The sequence below is a fragment of the Cydia splendana genome, chromosome 14 (genome assembly GCF_910591565.1).
Source record: "Cydia splendana chromosome 14, ilCydSple1.2, whole genome shotgun sequence".
Taxonomy (NCBI): Eukaryota; Metazoa; Arthropoda; class Insecta; order Lepidoptera; family Tortricidae; genus Cydia; species Cydia splendana.
The window spans coordinates 14,803,902-14,828,948 of NC_085973.1; the positions used below are offsets into that span (position 1 = coordinate 14,803,902).

General features: G+C 40.0%; 1 protein-coding gene across 1 annotated transcript; it reads left to right on the forward strand.

Moving 5' to 3' along the window:
- The first annotated feature begins 528 nt into the window (after positions 1-528).
- On the forward strand, positions 529-23,561 carry LOC134796726 (RAC serine/threonine-protein kinase). Its single transcript, XM_063768918.1, has 7 exons — positions 529-1,281; positions 5,147-5,288; positions 10,258-10,455; positions 12,879-13,133; positions 13,417-13,590; positions 17,315-17,533; positions 18,220-23,561. The coding sequence occupies exons 1-7, from the start codon at positions 968-970 to the stop codon at positions 18,451-18,453; spliced, it is 1,536 nt and encodes a 511-aa protein (XP_063624988.1). The 5' UTR covers positions 529-967; the 3' UTR covers positions 18,454-23,561.
- The last annotated feature ends 1,486 nt before the right edge of the window (positions 23,562-25,047 follow it).

Sequence of the window (25,047 nt, forward strand, 5' to 3'; positions counted from 1 at the left end):
AAACGTGATTTTTGACCAAAGTTAAGCAACGTCGGGAGTGGTCAGTATTTGGATGGGTGACCGTTTTTTTTTGCTTTTTTTTTGTTTTTTTTTTTTTGCATTATGGTACGGAACCCTTCGTGCGCGAGTCCGACTCGCACTTGCCCGGTTTTTTTTTCTACTGACAAGATCTGCTTGACCAACTATAAGCTGGTCAAGTAGATCTTGTCAGTAGAAAAAGGCGGCAAATTTGAAAAATGTAAGCGCGAAGGGTTATCGTCCTATAGAAAATTTGAATTTCGCGCCTTTTTTTACTGACAAGTTCTGCTTGACCAGCTTATAGATTTTCCTGTTTGTATATATTTTGAACCTATGTACATTTAATAATAAGATATTTATTTTAGTTTGCTAATTTGTATACAGGACTGGTATTTATGACTTTATTAGATTTACATTATTTTCTTTATTTTATCATCTAATTCTTATGAAGCTTTGAAATAAAATAATTATGTGCAAAACGGAACGTTTTAAAAAAATATGAAACAACGCCATTTTTTCGCCTGGTGGCAGACATATGGTACTAATTTGTCAAAATAGGTTACAGTCCGACTACGTAAAAGACTCCGTGTCAAGTTTCGCAAACTAATCGGGTCTCTCTTTCTCTCTTGTGGGTTTCAACGCACCAAAGCGCTTGTTATCGTATTCCAGACATTATTTTGTAATTTATCCGCATATCGTACTGCAAGGCTACGTCGCTTACGTGCGTGTCGTTTTCCGTGAGGAGAAATACGTCGAAATCAGTGCATTATTGTTTCCTGAAACGTGAAAATGTGTAGTCGCGCAGTGCGCGGGTCGAACCAGTCTAGGTGAAAGACCCGGGCAAGTTAAGACTCCGACGCGTGACGATCCGCGACGGGGAAACGTGGTGTCGAACTAGCACGGCGGCCGTCGGGCGTCTGTTATCAAACAGGGCTCGGGCTCGGGCGGCATGGCGGAGGCAGCGCCCGGCGTCGTCGGCGAGGAGCCGGCCGGCATCGTGAAGGAGGGCTGGCTGCAGAAGCGCGGCGAGCACATCCGGAACTGGCGCGACCGCTACTTCGTGCTGTTTGACAACGGGGACCTGGTGGGCTTCAAGGCGCAGCCGGAGCGGCGGCACTACCGCGACCCGCTGAACAAGTTCACGGTGCGCGACTGCCAGATCATGGCCACGGACAAGCCGCGACCGTACACCTTCACGATCCGTGGTCTCCAGTGGACCACGGTCATCGAGCGCAACTTCTCTGTGGATACCGAGAAGGAACGGTAAGTTTGCTATAGCCATTAACTCGCCTGCTGCTGTAGCCATTCTAACAAGTACCAGTTTTGATGATGTGATGACATAAAAACATGTTATGCTCATTTATCAATGAAACAGCACATTATACCTAAACTAAGTTGTTTTTAAAACGGCACACTCAATAAGTAAACAACTGTCATCAAAAACACTCATTTAATTATACTCATCATGATGAGTGTAACAATATGACTAGTATTTATACATAAATATGAGTTATTTTTGTTGTTATTGCAGCTGCTAAATTTGCAATTTAGCGGAACCCTTAGCATGACCAATTGTATTTAAAGTACAGTGATGGGTGCTTTACAAACATGCATGCTAATTTTGTTTGTTAATATTGCCATCTAAACCTGGGTTTACCAGAAAAAATTCTCAACTAAATTAAATTTTACATTGATTACTCTCAGAATAGTGCCTTTCATTATGTATTTCTAACAAGACTCAGTTCGGGTGTTTGTATACTTGTGTATGGAGGTGCAGTTTACAGATTGGACTTTGAACCTTGATGTTTACAAAGGCATTGGCGTGGCCAATGCTACAATAGCTTCTAGCCATCTTTAATTATAGTAAAATCTTAATTAACCTCATGTGTACATGTCTTTCCTATACACTTTTAGGCAAGTTTTTTATTTTATTTTATTGTATTGGGCCTGAAGAAGCTGTTCAAGTGCAAATTATATATCATCTACTCTATTAGTGGCCATGCATATGTTTGGCTCAGACATTTCACTGCATATGTTCACATAGGTAGGGTAATTTGCCAGTAACTGGCCACCCTAAACTAAAAATGAATTCTATTCACCTATAAACAGAATTCATTTTAGTATAAGGTTTCAATAACTGGCCAGCCTTCAATAACTAGCCACCTTATACTAAAATGAATACTGTTTATAGGTGAATAGAATTCATTTTTAGTGTAGGGTGGCCAGTTACTGGCGAATTACCCTACTTAGCTGTATGGCAAAGTAATTTTCTCTCATGGTGGATGTTTTCTGTGTAGACCTATTGAAGCACAAATCACTACACCTTATAACCACCAAAGTCCCCCGCCAAGTCTGTCTGTATATATGATTATATGTATATTCTTGATAAACTCAAAAACTACTTTTCATGTGGGTTTCACATATCAGTAGAGTGATTCTTGAGGAAGGTTTAGGTGTATAATTTGTAGGTTTTGTGTAACCCGTGCAAAGCCAGGGCCGGTCTCTAGTAGAGTATTAAAAGACCAACACTATGCAGCCTATAAACTGAATAATTTATTTATTTATTTATCAGAACACTTTTTTTTAAATATTTATTAATCAAAAATACATAATACACACAAACAAAAAGCAGGGATGATAAAATTAATACCTTAAAACCTAAAGGGACTAAAACTAAAATACTACTGCTGAAAATACTACAGCTAATATACTACTAAAATACCCTGCTTCTGGCATAGACCCCACAATGCTGGCGGCGTTACCTCTCTGCACCGCCAGACTCAACCTCTGCGCAAAGAAGGAGCCCCCTCTGTGGTCCCTCGAGACACCTATCAGACGTTCCAACACCTTTTTAATTAATACATTTTTGGTGTCAGACGACAAAGGACCCATAGTTTCTATAGCAAGCGCCGCAAACTCATACTCAACACACTAACAATATGTTAGAGATCTACTCAAATCAATGTTAGCTGCGGAAACACATTCTTTCCTCATATAACAAGGAAATTTAACAGTAAAGCTAATATTATGCCATATAATATTATTAATCAGTTATGTAATATATGAATGTATGAATAATGTTAACAAATGCAATATATTTAACTTAGAAAAGTTATAATTTCCTTGGAAATTCTTTTTATAGACCTCTTGGAAGGAAAATGTTAATTTTATTTAGCAAAGACTTGTTTGTTTGCCACTGACATGGTATAAAAAAACCGGCCAAGTGCGAGTCAGTCGCGTTTCTAGGGTTCCGTACATAAGTACGACTCACGCTTGACTGCACATTTCTAATAGGTTTTCCTGTCATCTATAGGTAAAGAACTATTTTGAGTATTTTTCTCAAAATTTTTGACCCAGTAGTTTCGGAGATAAAGGGGGGGGGGGGGGGGTCATTTTTTGGCTATTTTCTTAAATAACTTCGAACCTATGTATTTTAAAGTTATAAAAAAAAACATGTCCATATGTGTACCAAATTTCAACATAATTGGTCCAGTAGTTTCCGAGAAATTAGGCTGTGACAGACGGACAGACAGACAGACGCACGAGGGATCCTATAAGGGTTCCGTTTTTTCTTTTCGAGGTACGGAACCCTAAAAATCACAAATACATACATATAAAAAATCTATCAAAAGATTTGACCCGAACATACATACAAACATTGCAATTTAAATAAAAGCTTGTAAAATGGGCACTTAGCTTATCAGGTGCAATATCTTTTAAGTCATACAATGGCATCCATATACAAAAACTTAATGACTTTGTTTACATGATGCAAATTAGCAGAAAAGAGCGTAAGCCTGACCCACAATGCCATTGACGTATAATATCTAAGGACGGGCCTTACGGGCACTAAAAATGATACTAGTTCATCGGTGTCACTCACGAATTCGAGCCAATCGTGCAGTCTAACGCAACTAGTTGCGGCCAATCGCGCGCGTGATGCGAACTCATCACATCAACCAATCGCGTTGTAGCGGTGTCGCACCGCTGTACTGGCCCCATTCATGCCCCATTCTTATTACCCGTAAGGCCAGTCCTTAGATATACGTCAATGCTAAATGCCTGTTTGCCCTTCATTTAATTTTTTACCTATCTGGATTGTTTTTTATTATCTGTGGTAATTGTCAACTTGCCAATAAGGCACTACCACACTACCAGTGATTGATAATAAGGCACTACACTACTGATACAAAAATGCCATCAAAAATGACCCTTATTTATTTACAATAAAATAATTAAACTTCTTTTCTCTGTGACATGAACTTGTTTTGAGTGTTTTTATGATATAAGGTCAATGCGGTCAAAGCCGTCGGCGGGAAATTCCGTACACGAGCGTGTTTTTTTATTTATCTCGGTAACCGATCGGGAAGTTTCCAAAATTGTGAAATTCCCACAAAAAAAAAATCAGAAACGTCACATGTGGTTGGATATTTTACAAGCTTTTATTTACTTTCACCTGACCGTTGTCTGTCTGTCTGTAATCAAATCTTGCATGTTAAATTTGATCCACTTCCCGGTGTCCGATTGAGCTGCAATTTTGCATGCGTGGATAAATTGGATGACAATGCAATATTATGGTGGCCAAAGGAACTATGTGATGAAACAACGCAACCTAATTGTGTTTGGGGTTTTTAGAATTGTCTCGATGAGTATTAGTTGTCTGACGACAGCGATAAAAGCTTGTACCAAAAATGAAATTTTTGCCAAAAACTTATTCCATTTCCTAAATGAAGGTTTCCTTTATTTTCTAGGATCTTTCGAAAATTCCAACCTTTTGGAAACTTTCCGAAACTTGCACATTCTTGCCTACCGCGAACACCATTCGCAAATTGCGGGCATCTTCCTCTTTTACTCCAATTAAGACGTAATTAGAGTGACAGAGAAACATGCCCTCAATTTGCGAACTTCGGTGTTCGCGGTAAGCCCTTGTAATTTAGCCGTCAGCCGGCCTAGCACAGGAGTGGCGCGACAGTATCTCGCCCAGGAGATAGACTACCTGTCCGTCTTTAATTATTTTAGAAAAAGGTAGTCTATCTACTGTCGTACTCGTACTGTCGCCTACAGAGAGCACCAGATGCTTAGAATCTGGTTTCTTTGTTTCCTGTTTTAATGTCTGTATTTTCCACAGCGAGGAGTGGGTGGCGGCGATACGCTTCGTGTCATCCCAGCTGAGCGCTGGGGGCCCCAGTGCGGGCTCCAGCACCGCCCAGGACGCCGAGGACCGCGACATCGCGCAGCTCGGCACCAGCTTCAAGGACCCGCGCCGTATCGTGAGTACCCACTGGCTCTTTACGGCTCTTTTAGTATTTTCTATACGTAACGGTGGACATGCTAGTCTCAGCTGAGCGTAGGGGGCCCCAGTCCGGGCTTGGACTCCGCACAAGATGCGGAGAGCCTCGACATCGCGCGCAGCTGGGCACCAACCGAGGACCCGCGCCGTATAGTGAGTACCATGTGTCCTATAAATGGCCCAGTCATAGTCATAATGTCCAGTTGGCTCAAACCTGCAAGAAAAGAGCGTACTCCCATCTTAAAAGGCCAACAACGCAATTGCAACCCCTCTGGTGTCCATAATTGCTTACCATCAGTCGATTCCTCTGTTCATTTACCTCCTATATCGGCTATAACAATAAAAACATACCTACTCTCTAAGTCTCTACTAATGAAGGATATTTTTGCTCTCGACCATACATTGATATTTTTAATTTTATTTTTAACATATTATTTCGCCTGCATCTATTTAAATTAATTGGCGCGCAACGACCAAAGGCCCCGTTAATTTGGAATTCCCGTTTTTGCGATAGCCGCCCGCTTTCCTCTTTTTGGCATTGTTTGCCATTTTTCCTGGTAGACGATTGTAGTTTAGCGATCTTCGGTTTTTATAGTGGCTCCAAAACGATAACTAAAGAACCTTTGCAGTGCAAAAGTTAGAGGAAAACTTGAACGGAATCCGTAGAATTAGTTGAGCTTAGGAATGATTAATATGTTCTTGACTGCGCAGAAAAATAAAACTTGCTTTGTTCTAAAAACAACTAGGGTCAACCGGGGTAAATGCGTCACTTGAGGTAAATGCGTCTTTTACCTAAACGTTTCTTCTAAATGGAACATTTTAGAACTATTGCAACCCTCCCTGTTCGAAGTGTGGTCACTGAACTTTTAGTGTAGACGGCTATAATAGTTGTTGCGTTTGGTAGATATCTTCAAAAGACGCATTTACCACAAGAGACGCATTTGCTTTGACAGGAGGGCCACAATGCTAAAGAAGAAACGCTTGCCATATAGATTTTCGTACAGTGACCCGCATTTTGCTATCTCTATCGCACGCACATATTGCTGACAAGGGGTTATTCATAAATTACGTCATTTGGATGATTTTAGGGGGGGGGGGGGGTCAAACATCCTCAAAAATAGATGACGTAATTATGAACAGCCCCCAAGTTCGCACAGTGACATTGACAACCGGTATCCTGCGATCATATATAACCATGGATACCGCCTTTAGGAACATTACCGTTCAAATTCTCGGGCCAAATTAGCACACATACACAATTACGCCTACATTCAAATAAGACGACGCGTTTACAGAGCCTGTAATCAAAGCTGGTAAACAAAATAAGAGTCATCTTTATTACACTAATGGTACATAGCTAAGTGTAGATGAAATGCATATAATGTCAATAACTACCAATCAGCGACATTAATCCGCTAATAACCTTCTTGCTGTACGTACTGGCCGCTGAGAGTTCGCGGTTCATATTTGATTAGAATATGACTTGGACAGGGATAGGTTTATGCCATACAGTGAAGAACCAGTCAAATAATTCACGTATAATAATTTAATGCAGATTAAAAGATAACTAGTTAAAATGTTGTTATGACATGACAGACTAACTCAACATAAGTAAATATATCATTGTTGTATAAATGTATTCCGCTATAATAAGTATTTTGTAAATTTTATTATCAATCTGCATGGCAGTGCGAAGTCACGTTCAGGTATAGTCTGTCCGTTTTTCTAAGGTCAAGTACGCCATAGTAAATGTATGGCGAACTTGATCTTAGAAATCGGACTAGATACAGTCTGCAAAATTTACATGGGTACACGAATCGGGTCAAAAATATTTGAACAGGCAGAGTCACAATAAATCCCCACTTTCAGTTCAGAATATTTTATATGTATATAGCCGGTCAAGCAAGTTTGTCAGTAGAAAAAGGTGCAAAATTAAAATGTTGTATAGGACCACAGCCGTTCGCGCGCTTACATTTTCTAAATTTGCCGCTCTTATAATATTTTAAACTTTCGCATTTTGAACACATATTAACTCACATTATACGAAACGAAACTGATTTACGTCGGTAAATCAAGGTAATTGAATATACTTCGCGTTAGACCCGTCTATAATGTGAGTTAATATGTTTGCCGCTCTTTTCTACTGACGGAAATGGCTTGAGAGAGAACCTACATATATGTGACAGTAGAGGGTGGATTCAGATGATCAACATTTTCAGATAATGTGTGTATTTGTTAAATTAATTCAGTGAAAGCATGATAGGAAAAATGTATCTACATATAGGAGATCGGGTATGATTATCTCACGGGTTATATCTCATGAATAGAACATATTCTAGATATCTTGCCAGGCATCCACTCAATTTCATGTCTCTCTAATTGGACAGCTTTTTTCCATAGTTCTCTGCGAATAGCATCTTGTGGGAATCTGAATGGAAAGTAATGTAAAATGACAATACCAAATTTGATTATTAATTTGAAATAACTAGGTAGTTTTTTTATAGCTCCATCTCATGAAATAAAAAAGGAAAATACAAATCTGTAAGAAGGAATTTATTACTACATTTATAATTATATAGAAAATACCTAAACCAAACACAAGTTAATAAAATAGTCTACTTCATTTAGCATAACACCATCCCTATTATCCTCGCAATTTAAAAAGTCGTATGTTGTTATGAAAGTCGTATGCAGTTGTTACGTTTTAGCTTAGCACGGTAGTATTGAAAACAAATCGTCATGTTTTTTCCAATTTCTACTGAAGTTATCTGTTTACTACAAGTGAAAAGTGATTCCACTGTCCTTGGTATGAACTAAAATAACTTCTGCACCACTTCACGACACATGAATATATTTTTAATTACAAAAAAACGTTGTTTTTGTAAATCAATTTAGCCATTTGTCACTGACTGTCATCTCGGTGGTACTGAGATTGCCAATCGAGCAGTTTGTAAGTACCGCCTATCGCGGGGTAGTTTGCGTTGGGTCATAATTGAGCGGACAGAATACTTCCATGTATAGCATTTCGCTGCCGGTATCATGGGCGGGACAGCAATATACAAGGTGGGTAAAAGATAAGTGCATTCCCGTTTCCAGGGAGGTTTTGGGATTATACTGAGCAACTTTTACTATGGGACCAACCCAGAAATCGAGAAAAAAATTGGAATTGTCTCTTTTTCATTGATGTAGATCAATGAAAAAATGCGCCATGGTGTAGGTGTAGGTATGTCTATCGTTTAAAGATAACTTACTATACCCATTCCTATCTTCTACACAAAGATTTTATAATATGTGGTATTTGCAAAGCTATTTACTCGGATACAGTATTAATAATTATCAAGATAAATACGGTAGTTATATTAAGCATTTAGGTATAAAGAATTTAATTACTCATAAGAATATTACAATTCACTTACATGAGTTAACATACAACTTAATGTCATACATAATGTCATGAATGAATTCTTGTTCGCTTGTATAGTCTGTAGATAGTGTAGATTCGTAACAGACCCCTAACTGCTAATCCTTTGTCTATTGTTAAGTAAAACCACACGTGCTACTTACCTGCAAAAAAGGGTCTTAATTATTCTAATTGGCACCTGAGCGCGGGCTAGTCCAACGCTCAAAAAAACAGTGTAGGTGCGCTCTCCGATAAAGCGCCTTCGTTATGCATCTCGATGACACATTTTAGACTGGTTCGACTCGCCAGCACTCAGTAACCGTAGGGAATTACACGACCCTTTTTTACAGGTAGAGGCACGTGCGGTTTTACTTAACAATAGACAAATGATTAGCGGCTCGGGGCCACTTACAAATCTACAGACTATAACCACCACACTATCGCTTGTAACTGACGCACGGCCGCACGCCGATCAGGAAAACCGTGCTGACTCAGCGCGCGTCATACAGCTTATTTTCTACGATGTTCGCGATAACGGGATGAGGATGTTTGCGTTTACTTGCCCTTTTACGGCCTGCAACAACAACACTTGAATGACCATCGATGGACTTTATGATGTTGCAATAAGGTTTACAGTCAGTTAACAGTGTGGACGATGTTATAATCTCGTAAGGCCCAATGTGCATTACAATGTACACTCCGTTTCAATCTAAATAGAACCTTTCATAAGCCAAATAAAGTGGCATTTCGTCAACAAAGGTTCCAAGAATCGTACTGCGTATACTTATCTTTTCCTGTTCATTTCTACGGTCAATTCTAAAACTTATTATCAATTTTGGTGCATAGCAGTTGGGCGCGAATTTTTGGTCGTCGCTTTGGCTCTTAAAGCGTTAATTCTTAGAATCGTTTTCACTGCAAATGTTAACATTTTTCCTGTTAAAACGTATCTACCCCAGGCTATTCAAGGTTATCACAAATATTTATACAGTCAGGATAGATAGGTACCTACTTATATATCTACAGATGTAGTCAATTATTCTTTGCCATCGTATTATATACGTATAATAATAATTAAAATTAACCGCTGATAGAAACAGATCATATATATAACAAATGTTGAATATCCTCATGCCTACAGTAACAACATCCCGGAATATACTTTCCCTTTCATTTTCCTTTACGCCTTAATAAAATGGAATGTTGCATAATATTATGAGGTAAAAGACTGCTTTAGCAATACAGATTTATTGGGGTCCCTTTGTTTGATATAATTATTGAGAGTCATAATGTAATGATTGTCAGATTATCATTAGTCATAATTCTGAAACCGTTAGGTTTTCAGGATTTTCGTAGGGTTATCCTATAGATAGGTTAGGTTTGTTTTATGGCAATCCGGAAAAGTTACGAGTTTCTGAGAAAAACCAAATTATGACTAACGAAAATGTGGACAAACAATACATTATGATATGACTTAAAACTTTATGGGAAACAATAGAGACCCAGATTTATTACATCGAAATTGATTTTTATTAAACCTTTTTCCCTGCAGACTTTGGAAAAGTTCGAGTTCTTGAAAGTGCTCGGCAAGGGGACGTTCGGCAAAGTTGTCCTGTCGCGCGAGAAGGGCACAGGCAAGCTGTACGCCATGAAGATCCTGAAGAAGCATCTCATCATCCAGAAGGACGAGGTTACGCACACGCTCACAGAGAACCACGTGCTTAAGAAGACTAAGCATCCTTTTCTCACGGTAACTGATTTTTTTATTATTATTATTCAGAGCCCACTGCGTCCCACTGCTGGGCAAAGGCCTCCCCCCTCTTTCTCCACTCGTCTCTGTTTAGTGTTATATCTGGCCAGCCTCTCAAAAAGGAGTCCCAAGTTTTCCCGCCATCGCGATGCATCGCCAAAGAGGTCTCCGTGGTTAACTCGGCCCACAAGTAGTGATGAATAGCAGTTCGATAATTTATAAACTGAAATAGATGTCATATACGAGCGAAAAAGTGACCAAGGCCTCCAGTGCTCAGGGCTGGGACCGAACCAGCGTCCTCTGCATTCGCGTCAGATGCCTCAATCACGCCGTCACCCGACTAGTGATGTGCCGATGAGAACGTTCTCGTTTCTGAGAATTCCTTTCCGAAGAAATTTCCTGAAAATTTCCAACTATCTCGAGAACGTTCTCTTATTAGCATAAATAAGAGTTATGAACAATCTTATATTTTTTAATGGAATGATTTATTTACTTTTGTTAAGTTAAACGTTTTGCCTGAAATAACTTGTTTGGGCAATTTCGTGTTGGTTTTCTCCTGTTTTTTTTTAATCAATTAGTTTATTTTATATATTGTTATGAATGGTGCCATGTATTTGCTTATAAGCTTCCATGGTATTTGTCTTATCTCCTATACTAAGCGATAAAAGAAAAGAATTCATCGCCTTTGCGACGAAAGGGTAAAACTCTCAGAGAACTTTTCCGAGAAATTGCTCTGTAAATCTATCGGAAACGTTCGGTGTAGCGATGTGCCGTTCTCGAAATTTTCCCGAGAACAGATTCTCGGGAAAAATTCGAGATCGGCACGTCGCTACACCCGGCTCACAGCGGCATGGGTCGAATTTTTTCAAGTGTATGCAATCTTTTAAAGGCTTACGTTACGACGCAAGCTAATAAAACGGTTTAACTCACGTATTTTTAGTTAAGTAGCCGGGTACTGACTGAGCGAGCAGCCTCGCGAAGCAATCTCGCGAGGCAAATCCTCGGTCAGTCAGGACGTGCCTCGCCCGAGGCAAACGCAAGTCCGGCCTCGGCCGAGCGCACCTCGGCCCGAGCCGAGCGTTGTCGGTTTTTTGTTCATGCTCAAAGGCGCCTCAGTAAGTTTGCCGCGCTCACTCAAGACGGTTGTGTTTTGCCTCGCTTGTTCGCCGCATTTTAGCGCCATGGATAAAGAACAGTGCCTTAAATTGATACAACTATATGGTGAATATAGACGATTATGGGATGCGAAATGTCCCGCGTATACTAATAGAGGACTAAGAGAAGAAACGTGGAGAAATATAAGCCAGGAAATAAACATTCCAATAAGTGAAAGTTTGTGTTCTTCTTGCTTATTTTGGCCTGTATAAGAGATAACAGGTTTTCAAATTCAATTTGACTCATTCTAGTAAAAAAAATTTCTGCGTTATCGAAGGAGAACTCCTCAAACAATCTGTTCCCAGCTTGCAATCTGTTTTGGTACAACAGTTTCATCCAAAAACGTTTAGGTTTCCGTTTTCTTTTTTTTACAAGCCGTAGAATTATTAGAAACGCAGTGGTAGCGACAGCTTTTCGAATGAACGGCCTCATAACACGCGCGGTCTCTGTGCGACTTCACGTTACTGAGCGCTCGATGTTTGGCTCGGCTTTTCCGCGCGCGGCAGCCTCGTGCAACAAATCCTACTGACCGAGGCTGCCTCGCGCGGCAAAAGTTGCGCGGCTAAATAGAAGTATTCAAGGAAACTTTATTATTTTAGAATGTCTGCCTCTTTCCTTGTGATAATGACTGTCTATTTAAGTGTAAGGTTACTATTTATATCAACTTTGCCCTTAAGGAAGTAGGTACCATTTATTTGATGTTAGGTACCAAATGACTTGGTTTTTATGTGGTTAACACAGAAGTTCCTAGTCATACTAGCGACTAGCCACCAACCACAATATCGCGCGAGATAGCGAATTTTGCGATATTTCACCATTTGAAAACCTGACGAATTTATAGGGTATGTTGATATTTTCAAAAAAAGAATAAATAGGGTTTAGCCGGACTCTATATGCACTCAGTAGTGTTTCTTTTAACCCTTTGACGTTTGACGCGACGCCTATCGTGCGCGGCGTTTCATGCACGAAAATTGATAATGGGCTGTAGCGCGCGCGTAGTTGACGTCTTTAGCGGTCAAAGAATTAAATAAGTATAAGTATGTAATAACTAACCAAAGGCATACATCATTACAAATGTAGCGCATAATTGTCTTCCATCCTATTTGGAATTGTTCGTATTTGTCATGCTACTTCATTCAACCTCAGTACTTTTTGTACCGAGACTGACTGTAATAACACGACACGTTTGTACGTTTCCGTGAAAATATATACGATGGAAAATAATTGTGCACTACATCTGTAAATCTGTAACTGTTTATTGGTTGCAGGCGCTCCGCTTCTCGTTCCAAACCGCCGACCGGGTGTTCTTCGTCATGGAGTACGCCAACGGAGGCGAACTTTTCTTCCACCTCTCCCGCGAACGTTCCTTCACCGAAGACAGGGCGCGATTCTACGGCGCTGAGATCGTCAGCGCGCTTGGATACCTGCATTCTGAGGGCATTATATACCGCGATCTGAAGTTGGAGAATCTGCTACTGGATAAAGATGGACATGTCAAGATTGCTGACTTTGGACTCTGCAAGGTACGTTAATTACAACTATTCATCTCGCAAACGTTTCTGTGAAGAGAGGATGATTCTACGGCGCTGAGATCGTCAGCGCGCTTGGATACTTGCACTCTGAGGGCATTATATACCGCGATCTGAAGTTGGAGAATCTGCTGTTGGATAAAGATGGACACGTCAAGATTGCTGACTTTGGACTCTGCAAGGTACGTACGATACTAACATTTTAACTCTCAAATGTCCAATCTTTATTTTGGACAGAATAGTCCAATCTTTATTGACAAGTATGTTCTATGTTCAGGTGAACATCACGTACGGGCGCACGACGAAGACGTTCTGCGGCACGCCCGAGTACCTGGCGCCCGAGGTGCTGGAGGACGCGGACTACGGGCCCGCCGTGGACTGGTGGGGCACCGGAGTGGTCCTCTACGAAATGGTCTGCGGCCGGCTGCCCTTCTACAACCGAGACCACGAGGTACGAATCAACCCGTCTCGACCCACTGCTGGATCAAGGCTTCCTTATGCATTCTCCACTAGAGATGCACCGGATATTCGGTTACTGTCCGGTACCGACCTATCCGGCCCTTATTTTACTAGCCGGCCGGATACCGGATAGTGACTTACTATCTGGCCGGATACCGGATAGTAACTTAGCTTGATTTCGGAGTAAATAAATTGCATTTAAGAAACAGTCACGGTCATAATCGTACTCGTTTATTATTTTAAAACAATTTAAACATTCCACTCACTTGCACGCGCACTCATTTCTAAGTTTTCGAACCTAGAAATGAGTCCGCGCGAACGTTCACTACGAAACAGGTCAAAACCTGCACAATGCGCACCTGAAAAACCGAAATGTAGGTATAGTTCCGCCGGCCGAATATTTGGCGGCCGGATACCGCATATTCGGCTGATGGTCAGGCCGAACATCCGGTATCCGGCCAAACAGCTATCCGTTGCATCTGTATTCTCCACTCACTGAGAGTGCGCATTCATTTTCTTCCTATGTCGTCCAAGATTAAAATACATGAGTTTTTAACCGTGTTAGTTTTTCCTTCTTCCATTTGTAACGCTCAACTTCAAACTCTGGTAAATCCATTCAACCCTCTTAGCAAATATCTACCCTATTACCTTTTCTTAATACCAATATTGCATAATCTGACAGATGGATTTACCCGAGTTTGAAGTTAAGCGACTCATTTATCTTTGCGTTCGCGAAATTTGGGTAATTAACTTCAAATTCCGTAAAACGGGGTGAAAAGACACGATTATCAACTTCAAGGACGATTTTCGCCAATAATCCAAATGATAAAAGTAAAAGATTTGACATCATTTTATGAGTCTTGGTCAGTTCTTCAATTTTGCATTTGTGAAATCAATTTTGACCTACCCAATTCAGAGAAAATCAAAGAAAACTACCTGTTTTCTCCATATCCTTAAAACGGGGTCGATAGACACACTAAAGGGGTGAATAGAAATATGAAGTTTTAGTTGTCATAGGCATCGAATTTGGTTATTATTATGTTAATACTATTGGCAAATAGTATATATTTCTGTTAAACAGTTATTTGATACAAAAAAGGCGTGTTTTTTCACCCCTTTGTGGTATCTAATCACCCCCTATTACGTAACTATTCACCCCATATGCGTGTTCACTGACCCCTTTTCCACGTAAAATTGCTTGTTGATAGTTTTTTGCAAAAAAAATGCTTCATTATAGAGAAAATTGGTGATATTTTTATTATTTAGGTACTACAGATACTATATTACCAGGTTAGCTAACTTTAACTACGTTAATGTCACTACATTTATCGCTAGAACAAAGTTCAGTCAGGCTTCATTTCTTACCTCGGCGAGGCCTTACTTTAGAGTCAAAAAAATCCAACTTTTAGGCAGTTTGATTAACTTCTTTTGGTATCAATGTAGAGAATAAATTGTCTACTATATACTTGTTCCAAAAAATCAAATTTTAGAGATGTACGTTTTTAAATATAACAACTTGAAAGAAAATGTTCAAAATTTCTCTATTCACCCCGCGATTTCTGTTGACCCCGTTTTACGGTTAATATTTTTAATTAATATATACGTTTATTCACTAACTAGGCCAGTTTTTAATCGGTTGGTGCAAATACGTCAATACTACAGGAAAATGACGTAAACCTATATGCCTACATCCTATTATGTGTAGTAATATATTAGTTTTTTTGTTGGCCACCGGATATTCTGTTAATTAGTTTCATAATATCATAAAACCATAATTTAAATTTCGTTTTCCTGTTGATCGGTTAACATCCTGTTAGGACACAGACATGCGTCAAAGCGTTTTAGAAATAGGTACAAACAGTAACACTCCTAACTAACTAACAGTAACTGTACAGTCAGCAGCAGAAGTTGCTAAACGGGTGAGGTGTTCAAAATTACCTTGACACGCTCTTATTCTCTTTACAATAAAGTCGCGTCAAGATCATTTTGAACACCTGACCCGCTTAGCAACTTCTGCTGCTGACTGTACATCGGTGAACCTTGTTAGGGTTCCGTACCCAAAGGGTAAAACGGGACCCTATTACTAAGACTCCGCTGTCCGTCCGTCCGTCCGTCTGTCACCAGGCTGTATCTCACGAACCGTGATAGATAATGATGTATTTCACAGATGATGTATTTCTGTTGCCGCTATAACAACAAATACTAAAAAGTACGGAACCCTCGGTGGGCGAGTCCGACTCGCACTTGTCCGATTTTACAAAAGGCATAATGTCCACCGATGTACAGTTAACAGTGTAGACGATGGTACTGATGAAGTATTGATAGCTCCTTGGTTTTATGCAATTTTTATTTGGTTCGTTACAAATCGACATACACTATTAGAGTCGGCCCAAACGAGTTCAGCATAGCATTTCCATCGACAAGGTGAGGTGATGCCACCATGAATGTCAAATTTCTATGAAAATATGACGTTAAATAACATCTGCGCTTTGTTTTATTCAAGTTGGTGCAAAATTAGCTTAGACGGACTATAGCTATCTCGGAAAAGAAATTACTAGAGATGCAACGAATAGTTGTTTGGCCTGATACCGGATACCGGATATTCGGCCTGACTATCGGCCGAATATTCGGTATCCGGCGGGCGGAGCTATACCTTCATTTCGGTTTTTCAGGTGCGCATTATGCAGGTTTGACCTGTCTCCTAGAGAACGTTCGCGCACTAATTTCTAGGTTCGAAATGTTTAAATTGTTTTAAAATAATAAACTAGTACGATTATGACCGTGACTGTTTCTTAAATCCAAATTGTTTACTCCGAAATCAAGCAATGTTACTATCCGGTATCCGGCCGGATAGTAGGACACTATCCGGTATCCGATCGGATATTAAAATCTTGGCCGGATAGGCCGGATACCGGATAGTAACCGAATATCCGGTGCATCTCTAATAACTAATATTTTTTTAAGAAAATTTAATATTTTTATACTTAAGAAATTCTAAAAGCATATAACATCGTGTTACGTTGTGTTAGGTTTTTGATTATGCTATATTTTCGTGTGTTCAGACCAATTCAGTTTCTAGAACGTTTTTATGACCCACATAGACAAGTTGAAAAACTAATGTTAAGCGAGGTCTAGACTAGCAAGAACTTGCATGCAATTTACGTTACATTGCCGACTATTAAGGTAAACTGCATGCAAAAGTTTGATCAGATACCGCAATGTAATGAAAATTGCATGCAAGTTCTATAGTTAATTTAACAGTGCAACATATTGTTAAAATGCCAGTTTTCGAGGGTTTATCTGTGCCTACTACTATAACGCAATACAAAACGGACTTGGATAACTGAGTGACTACCCGAAATGGTCTTAAATTTTCTTAAAAATGTCACCGATTGTCTCAAGCATCAGAATAGGGCTCACAATTTCATACTTACTGCCACAAATAAACAATTCTTTATAAATAGATTATTTGACTGGGAACCGTATTAGGTCAGGGCCTTATAAAAGATAAAGATAAAAGATAAGTTGTGCAAACTTTTGTATGGCGTTTATCTGACATGGTACGTTACGTGCAAATCATGTACAAATAGTCATACATTTGACGTGCCCCTCCCCCGCAGAAATCCGCAGACTGTTTTGTACAGAAAATGACAGCGTCTCCAGTTACTAAATGCTCTAAGGTCAGGGCACTAACAAAACTATCTGCGCTTGTGCAGGTGCTATTCGCCCTCATCGTATCCGAAGAGGTCCGGTTCCCACGGGCCCTCTCCGCGGCCGCGCGGAGCCTGCTCGCCGGTCTGCTCACTAAGGAGCCAGCATCGAGACTGGGCGGCGGACCTGATGACAGCCATGAGATCATGGCCCATCCCTTCTTCGCGTCCGTCAACTGGGCGGACTTGCTCGCTAAGAAGATTCCGCCACCGTTTAAGCCTCAGGTATGTTATAACTTCTTAAGGGCCCTTTACTACACAGGGACATTGGCTGGGTCGCCATGTGTGGTGTGAGAACAGCTTCGTTTAAGTAGCGTCAGGTACAAACATGTCTTAAAGTATGACTCGAAGCCTGTTCGTCAGCTTGTTTACTAAGGAGCCTGCTTCAAGACTGGGCGGTGGACCTGATGATAGCCATGAAGAGATCATGGCCCATCCCTTCTTCGCGTCCGTCAATCCTGCCACGGTTCAAGCATCAGGTATGAGTCTATATACTGCTTGTTGAGGGACGTTTTAAAATGCAGTTGGCAGGGTCGCCATGTAAGGTGTGAGAACAACTTCGTTTAAGTAGGGTCAGATAAGAATATATCCATAGTGTGACTCGAAGCTTCCTGAGCGGCTGCTTGCTATTTATGATTTTGGACTAATCGGAACTAATACGTAACTAAGATCATTGCGTCTCACTCTCTCATTAAGCAAAATGTAAGACAAATTACACATTGGACAAATAAATCGGACAGGTGGAATACCACCCTAAGCTATAGTAATTATTTTGAAGACTATAATTTCGCTTTTTGACCCTTTTTCCAACAAATATAATATAGTTCTTTTGAGCTTGTAACTATATGACGTACGCAGCACACGCGGGTATGTATTATTTAATAGTTTATCTAACTTAACTTAACTTTAAGGTGGAATCGGACACGGACACGCGCTACTTCGACTCGGAGTTCACGGGCGAGAGCGTGGAGCTGACGCCGCCCGAGCCCGACGGCGCGCTGGCGCGCATCCAGGAGGAGCGCTTCCCGGAGTTCTCCTACCAGGACATCTGCTCCTCCGCGCACTCCGCGCTGTCCTCGCTGCAGCCGCTGCAGCCCCTGCAGCCCCGCCAGCGCAGCCCGCCGCAGCCGCCCGGCTGGGCCTAGACTTGTAAATATTGGAGGTTGCACGTCAATCAAGTTTGAGGTAGGCAAATATCACCATGGAAATTGGGCGTTTTCTAAATTAATTATCGAAAACCTGAGTCTCACAGATCCTGGTGTTTTTGGGTTCTTTCAACTCAGAATCACTAGCATATTCAATTCTGATGATAAAATAAAATGTCCCAAAAAATTTTATGAAAATTGTACGTTCCACTACGTCACGCACATACAAGTGAAAATTGTTTTCATACTAAAACGTGACGTAATGGAATGGACTTTTGGGACATCTTTTTTTAATGCTGTCGATTCTGAGTAGTATGAGCCAAAAACGTCCTGATTTGAAAGAATCAGGTTTTCAATATTTATTTTAGAAAACGACCGATTATGAAACGCATATGTTTCGTTCTTTTGGGGTGATTCTCTTGCAAGCAGGTTAACTTAGTAATATAGTTTGATAGGAACTTTCAAAAGAATCACCTCAAAGTGTCCGTGAATGTATACCGTGGGTTGGTTCGGTATAGGTGAATAAACTCGCTTCAAAATTATGTTGTACATGCAACCTCCGGTGCAATTATAAGCTTCTCGCTGACAACGACACACTTGACCACTTGTAGATAAGGCCGCTGTAGATATGCCTAAACTTAGCATGCTAAAATGTGTTCTTTGTACTGTCTTCTATGACTTACATGTTGACTGCCTTTACGAACATTGTTTTTCAGTCTTTCATTCGTTAAGGTAAATTTAGCCATACTTTAAACTCACGTTTTGTACACAATTAATGTCATTAACGGGTCTAACCCCGCAGACAGATGTCTCGTTGGACCCGTTAATGACATTAATTAAATTTAGCCATGTGTTTAACGGCCTATACTTAAATAATTCCAGTGAAATATGAACATACATCGGGGATTAGGTGCGGGAATGATTTCGTGTACATTATAACTTTGTTTATTGTTAAATAATTACCAAACTATGAATTGAAAATAGGTAGTTAGCTCCAAATTTGTTTAGAAATGTTAAAATAGTATCGGTTTTTACCTATTGTTTGGTTAGTGTAGAACATTCCCGCACCAAAAACCCCGATGTATGAACTTAAATTTTCTGGTATCATTAACATTTTTCTCAAAACTTAAACCTTTCGTAGCGACTACACTACTAAATTATTTAAAAGCTTCTACATTCTATTTTTTTAATTAAATAAAACCCGTTTCAGTCGCAGCATCAGCACTTTATATTGTTATAGAAAAAAGTCTACAAATGGTCAGTTTGTGCCTGATTGTACAACCAGAAGGCATATCGCATTGCCGTCATAAACAAAATAAAGCATCTGTCTTTCCAACTACATATGTAGTGCATAATTATTTTCCTTCGTATTTTCACGGAAACGTACGAACGTGTCTTGCTATTTCAGTCAGTCTCGGTACAAAAAGTACTGAGGTCGACTGAAGTAGCATGACAAATACGAACGTTTCCGAGAAAGTACGATGGAAAACAATTATGCACTAGATATGGACTCTTCTTTATCTTTAGTTGTTACCTCGCCAATCTGCATTTATTTTATCCGTATACTTTCAACGATCAATTTGTATAAAAATGAAACACGAGAGTCAGATGTTTTGTCTTGCTTTATTATGTCGGCTGTACACACTCGCCGAGTGTCGACACCGCTCCGATCCGATCGGAGAAGCACGAGACCAAACAAGAAAGACGAGAAGGGAGCAGCATGTACTCGTTCTCGGCCTGTCTCGGGATATCTCGACGAGTGTGCATAACCTACAGCCCACATCACGAACGCGAACGCCTGCAGCAAACTAATCGCAAAGGATGTGCTGTTGAGGGTAGAATTAATTCTGAAACTGGCAAAATAACATCAAAAAGGTCCACAGTTCAAGCCTTGAACCCGAGAGCACGATATCGGGTCAGCAATGAGGAACAACATTCGACTCTAAATTTAAATCTTCAGGGTCGTTTTTTGGCTGGCAAATTTACTCTCTTTGGAATTTAGAGGTTGATTCTCATCATTGTTGCAGATACCACTTAGACCTCTGACAAAGAAATGAAAACATGTCATACAACTCGCAGAGAGCTCACTAGATGGCGTTGTCTTTATGTGTCTGAGCCTGCTTTGAACGATCACTGGTTTCAAGTATACTCGTTAGTTTTCAAGCTGGTACTTACGGCTAACTCATTGTCTATTGTAAGTAAAACCGCACGTGCTACTTAGCTGCATTAAAAAAGGTTCGGTCACTTTAACCGGTTATTGTAGTAGCACGTGCGGTTTTACTTACAAGAGACAAAGAGTTAGGCTTAAAGGGCCAGCTTGAAAACTAACGACTATACGTCTTATTCTGCCCTCAAAAGCGGTCTGCTTCGCGATTAGGCTGACAACCGACAATCCGATTGTCAATGTAACTGCCTCGCAATCTGATTGTCCATGCGGATGTGTTGTTGATTGATTTTTAATTGAGCTTTTTTAATGAAAGAAACGATAAATTTGAGAAAAGACGGGTTTTGACATGGAAATTATAGCGCGGGTATGCAATATTTAACACTATTGCCGCGCCGTAAGGTCGCTAATGTGTCACAGGGACCTGTTAAAAGGTTTGAATGTACACATCATCGCATGTATTATCTTTGTGTTGTACAGACTAAAAATGGAGTAATTCACTAACAAATTAATTTAAAATTGGAGGAATTACTAAATGTGTTCCGTAGATTCCAACTGTTTTGAAAGACGCGTGTGAGATATGGACCCTTGTATGTAATTAGATATGTAAATTAGTATAGTATGAAATGTAATAACATTTGGAATCTACTGACGCACAACTTTTTTGCAGTTTATATTATGGTTTGTATTGTACAAAGAAATAATACAGTTACCAACAAAAGTAGTTAAGTAGAAGATCAAATGTGCAGATCATCGTTTTCATGGCAATTTTGCTGCTAACTGTACATTAAGCTCAAATAAAAATCAATCAATGATCAATCGCATTGCCAACACATAATTTACTAAACGGGAGGACCCGACTCCGACTGTACCAATCGCAAAATCTGGCGATTGAAGTCCTACAGTCTCTTTCACGCTTGCCAAGACTGAACAAGCTCGAAAGAGATAGCGTTATGACTTCAGTTTCCAGTTGCGGTTATATCGTATCGCGAATATTTTAAGTTTTCACTTCGTATTGTTACAAATAAGGACGGGGTCGATCGAGTTGATTGAATGTATGTAATCGAATGAAATGCGTATTAACGGTCGACTAACGTGTCTAAGTGGCCCCTCGACTGCTACAGACCGCTTAGCATGTCGGCCCGGCCACGACATTGCGCGACCGGCGACTGCGGCGGCGGCAACCATAGGTTGGAGCGGGACACAGCGATCGGACCTTTCGTTCCCACCTATGGTTGCAGTCGCCACCGCCGTCGCCGGTCGCGCAATGTCGTGGCCGGGCCGTAACTTGCGATATCATATCGAGCACGACTTCAAGTATGGACGCAAGCAATGCAACGCAAGTGATGCTAAGTGGTCAGGTTTGTAGTGACAGAGACTGACGCTCCGACGTTGACGTCGCAAGTCATTAACTTTATATACAGGCTGGAATAAAGAAACTTGATAAATAAAATATCCTTAACATTGAATATAGCCAATAGAGTTGTTTTCTATAAACTGAAAGTGTCTCACAGTGGTCATGAAAATTTTCGGAAATATGTAGAAAAACGAAGTCAAACATTTTAAAGGTTAATTATTTTAATAAACAAAGTCATTAGAAGTTGATGTCATCGTCTTAATGGATAATACATATATATGTATAGGTAACTGTCAAAAATAAAATATCAATTATGACCCAGTCACAATGGTTAAATCTCAGTGCCTATTGCATTTAAACTTTTATCTGATCTTTAATCGTATTTGTTATACTCGCTTGGTTTATTCCATCCTGTATACCCATGCAAAGCCTAAACACGTAACGCATGCTCGACGCTGACGCCGACTGCCACACATTGGTTAACCCTTTTATTAACGGAATGAAATTATCCAAAATAGAACCCTATCTCTTTGAAATAAAGTTCAAAATAATTGTGGGAAATATCCGTCTGCCTTATAAAACTTAATACATATGTATGACGTTCGGCGTCAGCGTTTAGCGTGCATTTCCTGGCCGGAAAGCGACGGACGGTGGCGAGAACGAGCGGCCTTAGATAAGGATGAAGCACAATATTTTCACTATGAAATAATGTATGTTTTAAAACGTCTTACAGACCGCCGCGGCCTGCGGTGGCGGCCCGTTCATTTAATGGTCTCTATAGAAATTGTCTCTGACTATCGATATCGATTTTACTCCAAAATAGTTATTTACGATACAAGTGCGGAAAAGAGGAAATTACCTATTCGCATGTGTATCGTACAACGTTTTACAGTACATATGGCCCTTTAAACTTTTGACATACGCATGAAAAGTGATGTTTCACGCACTAGTGCGGAAAAGTAGGACCATATGTACTGTAAACTAATATTCTGATTTAGTTACGGTCACGGACTCTACAAAAAAAATTTGATTGAGGGAGTCGTGAAGTCTAAGAAAAATTTTTTTTTACATATAGGAAACTATAAGTCTATTACTAGAAGAATGTTACTCTATATACTTATCTGTTTTATAAGACTGTTTGTTTCTTAATAAATAAATAAAAATAAAATAAAAAAAAATCGAGACTGAGTTTGACACCTGAAGTTGATAACGATGTATGCAATGCATGCGGTTCTAAATCAGATACACGATTTTTTCTTAGACTCTAAACTTTTTTGTACAACTCGTGTTTATTACTCATGCCATAGCTCCGGCGTGTGAGCGGGACATCATAGCGCTGTCTCTCTTATACACCGGAACGTGAAGACCCCCTAATTCGTTTCTACGAAAGCACCGCTACCGCGGGTCGCAGCGGTCTGAAAGACCGTGGCCTGTACGCCGAGGCCGCGCTAGGCTAAGTGCAGTTTGTGTTATGTATACTTTACCGCGTACCATGTGGCGCCCGCATGATTATATGAACATTATGTACTGGAGACTCCTTGCTAATGTATTTCCTTTTGTATATATTAAAGTTAGGATTAAACTGCATCTTGTTTTTTTATATCCTTTTGAAATAAGCTGAAAATATCGTACGAGACCTAATAGACTAGCCAAAGTGCAAGGGGCCCGAAAAAAAAATGTTTGGGCAGTGTCTGCAGCAAAACTAGCTAAGCGGGCGAGGTGTTCAAAATGTATGTACTGAACACAAATTTATTATTAAGAAAACAAGAGCGTATGCACCTTTCCCGCTTAACAAGTTTTGCTGCTGACGGTACACGTCGATTCAAGAAAGCTATCGAGAATATAATGATTACATATCAAAACCATTTTTTTTTATTAATGACATATCGGTTGGACAAATTCTTATTAAGAAAAAATAAGCTACAAATTGAACACACTGTGATTAGATTGAACTACTTCTCTCGCTGTTCATAGGGTTCTTATTCTACTGAAATGAAACAATTTGTTAGTTTCTCATCATTTTGATATATTTTAATAAAAAAGATCATAAGTAGCAGTGGCTTAGCGAGGCGAGAAACGTAGTGGTTCGTCTGCCGAATGTGACGTCATACATGATAGAGACAGACGACTAAATAATATAGACTGGTAATCTTTATTCAAGCAATTATTATGTTCGAAGAACGGCTAAGTTGCATCTGGTTTGATTAACAGGTGGTTTTATGCATTTGATTTTGTACTTTAACGCAAATGGAATAAAGTCTATATTTTATATAGCATCGTACCATTAGGTGGTGGTACGATGCTTGTAATATACCTAGATTTTTATTATAATAATATAGATAATTGAACGTATTAAAAACCATCATCGTAAGAGACAAAGTAGATGTTTCTAAGATGGTCTTAGATGGTCGTCGACACTTGATGCCGAGGGAAATTTGCTCTCCAAAACTAATCGAGCTACGAAGAGTTGCTAATAAATGGAAGACAGCAATTCCAGACTCCCAATGTTCTGATAATTGACAACTCAGTCGAGTTAGAATGGCTATTAAAATTTATTGGTGGCCTTGAAATATTAAGACATTTGAAGGATTAATACCTTCCGTCGAATCAAGTGTAGTCTTTTACCTAAATGGCGCCGTTCTCGTCAGATTCCAGTTACAAATATGTGTTAAGTACAATCGCTATTTCTACATGAAGATTGGTAGTCTGTATTATTTAGTCGTCTCTGATAGGGGAGCGCACGCTCCGAGCGCCGCGCGGCCTGCGCCGGCGCCGGACGAGGGTCCGGTCTCTATACGGAAGGCGTACCGATTTTAAACCGTTTCGTCTTCAACAACTTGTAGAAAAAATGATAAAATTGACAAGTTGCAAGTGATGAAGGATCATAAGCTGGAATCGCAACGAGAGTTTGCGGGGTTGCCAAAATATCTGGACGGAATTAAAATGTGATTTCGACGCAGAAGAAAATACAGTAGAGATAAAAAATCTCAAAATTCAAGAAGTTGGGAGGATTTTAAACCTTGTAGGTACTAAATAGGTATAAATATTTCGGGGAAATCCAGACATTTCTACC

Bases quoted from the DNA above. Each gene is read 5' to 3' on its own strand.
- LOC134796726 (XM_063768918.1), top strand. From the start codon at position 968: ATGGCGGAGGCAGCGCCCGGCGTCGTCGGCGAGGAGCCGGCCGGCATC. The intron at 5,289-10,257 runs GTGAGTACCCAC...TTTTCCCTGCAG, and splicing joins TCAAGGACCCGCGCCGTATC to ACTTTGGAAAAGTTCGAGTT. The intron at 13,591-17,314 runs GTACGAATCAAC...GCGCTTGTGCAG, and splicing joins TCTACAACCGAGACCACGAG to GTGCTATTCGCCCTCATCGT.